This window comes from Austrofundulus limnaeus, unplaced genomic scaffold, assembly GCF_001266775.1.
Source record: "Austrofundulus limnaeus strain Quisiro unplaced genomic scaffold, Austrofundulus_limnaeus-1.0 Scaffold60, whole genome shotgun sequence".
Taxonomy (NCBI): Eukaryota; Metazoa; Chordata; class Actinopteri; order Cyprinodontiformes; family Rivulidae; genus Austrofundulus; species Austrofundulus limnaeus.
Window position 1 is genome coordinate 1,564,595 of NW_013952462.1, and position 6,833 is coordinate 1,571,427.

Sequence of the window (6,833 nt, forward strand, 5' to 3'; positions counted from 1 at the left end):
AGATAGATAGATAGATAGATAGATAGATAGATAGATATATAAGGGGCTGTAGTGCTCATGGTGTTTACTTTAACTTTTAATTATATTGAGACTGAACATGAAACACAGATAACTAAGACATTTAGATGAGATTTAAGCACACGCTTTGTAAGACCACAAATGTTTGATCAGTTTATGAAATATCCCATGAGCCTTTGCTGACTAAGTGTACGTCAAGCTTTATCAATATAAATAGGCAAAAAAAAAAAATCCAAACCAAAAATGTGCTCCATTGCACTGGCTGCTAACTTTATCATAAAAATAAAAGGTCTGTACCTAAAAAGTATTTGCATTTCATGTATTAAACTGTTGCATTTGGCCCACAGCCTATGGATAGGTTTTCATTTTGGCCCTCTTGAGGAAAACAATTTGGGCCCCCCTGCTTTAAATCAAACCATAGAGTCTCCAGAAGGTCTGGGTCTCAAACTAATTCCTCTCAAGAATTCCTCTACACTTTTCTCCATCCACTTTTCCTTCAGCTCTTTCCAGTTTCCAAGTCCCTCCAGATGAAAACCACCCCCACAGCATGATGCAGCCACCACCATGCTTCCCTGCAGTGATGCTGTTCTCGGCARGATGAGAGCTGTTTTCTGCAGACATGATGTTGCCCTTCCATTTCTTTATCGCAGCACTTTCTTTCCCATGCATAGGGATGAATGTCTGCACTTGTCCCTGCCTAAAATACTTTCAGTTTCACCACTCACAGGGGGAATTATTTTTTTCACCAGGTATTACTGCAATAGTAATTTAAAATAGATTTTAAGTGCCTGAATACATTTACCACCTCTGATAACATGTTTCTCACTGCTTCACAGTACTTTCATTTACAAAGATTGCAGACTTATCACACGAGGACTCTTATTATTTTTATTTTTTTTGTCTCTTACAGAATTTTGGGTGTCTGTACGCACAACTGAAAGCAGCAGTGAAGTCCAAGCAGAAGTAAACGCTTTAAGCGTACAAATACTGAAGCTATGGCAGCTTTGAGGTCTGCTGGGCACATTTTGGCCCTTTCCTTCACCGACTGTACTGCCAACACACATAAATCTCCTTGTGTGCAAACCATTTGAATTGTGCATTTTAAGGTTTTTAGTCATGCTTTTTTTTTCTTTCTCAGAAAAACTTCTCTGTAATGTAAAATAAACTTAAAAACAAAAAAGAGTTCTGATGATTCAAACACTCCTTGGACCTGATTTCAAGATGTGTTCGGGACGTTATTGCTGCTCTGCACCCGCTGACGTGGCTCTGACTGGGCTTCATGTGACTTTTAAGCGATGTCTAATAACCACTGCAGTGGATGTACAGCCAGTTCCTGTCACAGATAACTCAGCAAGAGTGCCAGAGACACAATGGCACCCTGCAGTGCTGGATGAATTAATAATGCTTTGAGGCATGCCAGCAGTGAATGGTGGTGACAGTGGTAAAGAAAAAAAAAACTCAGTTTTTTCCTCCAGTTTTGCAGATCTGAGGAGACTCAAACCTCCAGYAAGCTGAAAGAGCTGAGCCTGAGTGTTTGACATCCGGTGGTCCTGTTGGTAAGGCCCCCCCCCGGTGCTCGAGATGCAGGTCAAGGGCATTGACCCCAGGTATGTGAGTCTCTGCAGGGGGCTTCAGCTTAGAGAGATTAGCCAGTGCTCAGGTGGCACACAGAGTTGTTCTGCTTCAGCAAGGATGCTCTGAACCTGTCCCAACAGACTAGACTCTTCACAATAGRAACAGATTAAACAAAGAGTTTGATCCGTCCGGAGCCGGTTTCATTCATGCAGGATTTCTCTCTGCTGAGGCAAAAGAAAAGATAAGAAATGAGACGTAACTGCAGAATTTGCACTGTAGCGATATTATATACGACATGCAAAACTCTGTGACAACAACAAAAAAAAAACCTTATTTTTTTAATGTTTAGCAAAAATCAGGAGAGGAGTTACATAGGTGTAAGTAAGGGGCGGAGCTAATAGGTGAGGAGAAGGATGCTGCATGGCTTTCAGGCAGACAGGAGTCCAGCAGTGGAAACAGCAGCACAGCAGTGTGGGAGGATGACTCCGCCGCTCTACATCACAATGTACAAACAGCAGTTCAGCTCTCCGGGGAAAGTGAGACGAACAGAACTTCGTCCGACTTCAGCCCACCGCAGGAACAACCCTCAGCCTCGCTCGGTGAGACGCTCAGCTCTTTGTGCCGCATGCATGCAACCGAGCTGATTATTTACTCCTGATCGCACAAAGACGAGTTGAATGGTTTGTTATTCATTTTAATTTGTGTTAAAACATTTCCAGTTCAATCAATGCTGTCTTCATCTAACCAAGTCTTACAATTCTTAGATGATTAATTGTTTTAGCCTGGAAACATTTCCTTATTTCAAGAAGTCTTTCCAAGAATTGTTTTACTGCACTGGCTGATTATTTCGCTTAATTTGACATTCAGACTATATTAGTATTTTTCCAACTTGCTCTTTTTTCAGTGTCATTCTTTTCAAAGTTTTCAATGTATTTTGCTGAATATTATGCAGAATTATAAAACACGAGAAAAAGAACAAGTTTGTTATAAACTTCTGATTTTATAATTTTGTCATTTTAAGATGCAAGATCAACACCAGAAAATGTATAAAATGAAAAAAAAAGGACCAAAACAACAATATAAATTTAATATTTTTATATCTGCCATGAAAAGGTTACATTTAAACCGAAGCTCATCACTCGTCTCTTGTTTCTCTTTGTGATTCTGCCTTTGTGTCTCTCTTTGCCTCCCAAGGACTTCCTGTTTCCTCACAATCTTTTGTCCAGCCACAAGGCGACGCGTGCGCTGCCACGCTCCTCGACCCCTGCGGGCTCTGGCCGCCCTCTTTTCCCCCCCGTGAGACATTTGTCATTTCACAGTCCTGTCCCGACTTGTCCTGAAAACTCGGACAAACCCCAGCACATGCCTCCTATTAACACATCTGACAGAGGGCAGAAACTCCATCTGACGGAGCCTCCTGCTGCCTCTGACGTCCAGCTTCTGACCTCTTTGAAAAAGCCCCGAAAGTAATTATGAAAAAGTTCCAACTTTAGCTCAAAGAAAACTGTGAACACAGACTGAGTTTGGTGCATTTTCTGTACAGGGCAATGGATTATCAGAGGAATACTTATCCACTCTCAGCTCGCCAACTCAAGTAAGTGTTTCGGAGGCCTTTAAAACCCTTGAAATAAAGTGATATTAAAGTGACGTGTATTTCTGTTAACAGCCATCAAAATTTCAAAATAAAAGAAGAGAGTTTTTTGTTTGTTTGTATGTCTTGACAGGCTACAAGCAAGACCCCAAACAAGCACCCCTCCTGCTCCCTCCTGCTTTCCACAGACACAGTTTAGGAGATGTTGCTCCAACAGTAATCCAAGTTATAGGTGCTCTAACTCTCATGCAATCATTTTATCTTTTTGTACCCTTAATACTCAGATTCTGTACCTGTGGTTTGTTAACAGTGATTGCTACAGCTGCTTCCACGTGGTGAGACCCTACCAAGCTGGACACTACATCATCCACCCAGAGTTTGTGTCTGAAAGTCAGTATTAGGAACAAGCGGAGCGCCTGCACAGATCATGCAAACTCAAATAAAATATGAGCAATAATTTGCTCATTATTTCATTTTCTGCTAATAAACTAACAGTGTAAAAGTGAATATTATTGAATGCTGCACCATCACTGTTGTGGGCTTRGTTTGTATGGCTGCAAAATCGTTACTCTTTAGACATTTTGTTACGAGCTGCTTGTAAAAAAAGACAATTTGCTCCCATTATTTGAGTTAAAACTGTGAAAAGCAAAACTGAAAATCGTGCACAAAACGTTAAACTCATGCAAACAATTAAAAAAAATGACTTAAGCAAATCCATTTGAAACCACAGATCTCTATTTTAAGGGAGGCTGGTCCTGAAGGCATTTTTAGACTGTGGGAGGAAATCAGAGTAGCTTACTTGCAGAAAACCCACACAGCCACGAGGAGAGCATAACAGAAAGACCACCAATCCAACCCAGGGATTGAACCCAGGAACCAGTACTTTGAACAACTTTCATTGTGAGAAAATTAGACTTGAGGGTGATGAAACTGAAATCTCTTGAAACAGTGAACTCTTTCAAACGARGTAAAATAACCATGAAGGACACACTTCACTCAGTCAGAAGAGTGACATCTGCTGGCTTTTTGTCAGAACTGCATGTGAGTTAAAGACCTGACTGTCATAATAAAGCTTTGTCTTCACAAGATAGTGAACACAGTAAATACAAAACCTTGTCTGTAGCTTTAGAGAAGAACCTTGCTGGCATCAGTGGAGCTCCCAATTGCTTAAAAGCAGTTTTATTTTTATGTGTATTTGGTTCTACAATTTTTCTAAGAGATTTAGTAAGGCTAAAAAATATATTTTCAGCTTTAAACCTTCAAAATAAAGCATACTAACATTTATTATATTAATTCTTCCTGTCCGCATAAAGAAAAACAGAATTCTTACTTAAATCTCAGACATTATTTTTCCTATAACTTTTTCTCATAATATAAACTTTGCTGTCCAAAAGATCCCACTACTGAATAATGCCAAACAGAATCACGTGATTTTGGGCAGACAAGTCTCGCGAGACTTCAGCTTCAAGTGTTGAAGCGTGCGTACATCATCACTAACGGGGGGAGTCGCGTTTGGATCTCAAGCTTTTTTTTTRTTCTGCAGATTGCTTTGAACAAAGTTTTATTTGAGGAGGACACCGCTGCTAGTCGTCAGGTAAAAGCGATTTGTGGTCTTTAAATGGGCTTTAAATGAAACTATTCTTTAGAAAATGATTATATATTTAGCGCGGACTCGGCGTTCTTTTCTTTATTTAACTTTCTCGCCCCAAGCGAGCAAGGCGAAAAGAAAACAGTTTTTACATTCAGCTGTTAAATGTTGGTGTTTCAGGCCTTATTTATTTACATTTAATATGCGCTATTTTTGTTTATGTTTTCATGCAGAACGTTACTTTTCAAAGCAGTATAGTTTATTTTCACTTTAATAATCTTCGCTGCTCTAACACAAGTCAAAAGTAACCAAACAAGTCATTATTATGCAAGAACATGCTGCGTTCAGGCACAGAGTCCTGGAACAGCTGTCTTGATTGACTGCATCAGCACTTCTGTGTTTATTTTCACCTCATGTCAGATAATGAGTCAGCTGAAAAGGCAGATATGACCCCCCCCCCCGCTAATCACTTAAAAAAATCCTTAATCTGACAGATTTTTTACCAAGACTAAAATATACTCAAACTTATCACTTTCATGACCTCAACTACTGATGGGTAAAGCATACTATCATTTCTATTATACTTATTTATATTATTTATATTAATATTATTAATTTAAATATATTATTACCATATTTTAAATATACTACTGGCACCAGTTTTAATAATTATGTTTTTGTTGGTCTCCTCACACAGCTTTGGGAACCACAGGATTACCTGGTTGTACCTGAAGAGTTTATTATTATTATTATTTGAGCCTAAAATCATAGTGCAATGTTTAAATTTGCTTTATTTGAAAAACAATTTTGAAAAAGCACCTAATTTGGAAAGTATTTGGTATTCTATGGAACATTTTTAATTAGTTCTTTTTTTTATGAATACTTAATATCTTACCTGCTGTAGATAACTGTTTGAACAGCTTCAGTTTGGAGAAACCAGGTTTAATTCAACAAGATAATGGCAAAACTAAGGTGTGTTACTGGCTGCTGTCCTAAAACAACTTCAATCTCCAAAATTTGCTAGCTGTTCATGCAAATGCTTTTTTTCAAACCACTAATATTGTGTTAAACAGATATTTACATTGAATGKTGTGCTTATTTGCAAGTACTTTAGCAGCAGCTGTAGCACTTKCGATGCAGTGTTAGTCAATTACCAACTTCCCAGTTATTGCAAAATGTATAATGTTTGCAAGATTGTGTTCACAGGAACTGCTTTCAATTTTTTGAAATTATTTTAAGACGGCAGATACCTGTTTTAGAAGTGGTTACTCTGGTATGGACCACATGCGTTTCTGCTTGACAATGAGGTTAATGAATATGTTGAAATCCTGTAAATTATTATTAACCCCTTAAATCACATTGATACACTAATTTATGATCACTATTTTGCAGAGTTGATGTGCAGTTTTCTAAATTTGTTGCAGTAAATTTGTATTTTGCTACCATTACTGTGGGTATTGTACTTATTAATCAAACAAAGGACCCATAGATTAACAGCTTTATGATTTTTTTTAATTTTAATTAATAAAGCACTTGCAGAATTTAGCCAAGATATCATAAGGCTAGATAGATAGATAGATCAGTGAAAAACAAGCTAAAGATAGCTTAAAAACAGCCAAAAGAAAGGCTAGCTAAATCTTTTGAGTAGCTGAACAGCATGTGAAAACTAAAACTAGCAAAAGGCTATCTAAAAGTAGCAGAGTTATAGCTTAAAGGTTGGAAAAATGTGAAAAGAATTCATGTAAAATTATTTATCTCATAACTTCTAAAGCTTAGTTTAATCTTAAAGAAACCAAAATTGTTAATTGATGCGTGTGTTATCACTTTGTACACTGAACACAGAACAAGTTAATTAGATTATTTAATAGCCAGCTTTATTTTTTAAACTGTCAACCCTCATACGGGTGCAAAACAATGAAGTAGGATGTCTGGAAACTAAGTTTGGAAATGACTTGTCAGTGTTTGGTTATTTGTGCGTTTCAGTCAGATCTTTTTGATCTGTTACAGTCGCAGCGTGAGCTAGTTACTCAAAATATATTTTGAGAAGGATAATGTCTACAT

At 37.8% G+C, this 6,833-nt stretch overlaps 3 protein-coding genes across 3 annotated transcripts in view; all 3 read left to right on the top strand.

Annotated features, from left to right (window-relative positions):
• LOC106518408 (nicalin-1) overlaps window positions 1-1,200 on the top strand; it is a gene marked incomplete at its 5' end in the record, with an annotated part of 6,443 nt that extends 5,243 nt beyond the window's left edge. Inside the window, 1 exon segment of the mRNA XM_014009691.1 lies at window positions 929-1,200. Within this exon segment, the coding sequence (XP_013865145.1) occupies window positions 929-985 (57 nt within the window).
• Window positions 1,201-1,280: 80 nt separating this feature from the next.
• LOC106518409 (uncharacterized) lies at window positions 1,281-3,691 on the top strand. Its single transcript, XM_014009692.1, has 5 exons — window positions 1,281-2,192; window positions 2,788-3,059; window positions 3,137-3,187; window positions 3,318-3,416; window positions 3,495-3,691. The coding sequence occupies exons 1-5, from the start codon at window positions 2,007-2,009 to the stop codon at window positions 3,583-3,585; spliced, it is 699 nt and encodes a 232-aa protein (XP_013865146.1). The 5' UTR covers window positions 1,281-2,006; the 3' UTR covers window positions 3,586-3,691.
• A 997-nt stretch (window positions 3,692-4,688) lies between these two features.
• myorg (myogenesis regulating glycosidase) overlaps window positions 4,689-6,833 on the top strand; it is an 8,229-nt gene continuing 6,084 nt past the window's right edge. The window contains exon 1 of the mRNA XM_014009694.1: window positions 4,689-4,778. The gene's annotated coding sequence lies outside the window, so the exon portion shown is untranslated. The remainder of the gene's footprint in view (window positions 4,779-6,833) is intronic.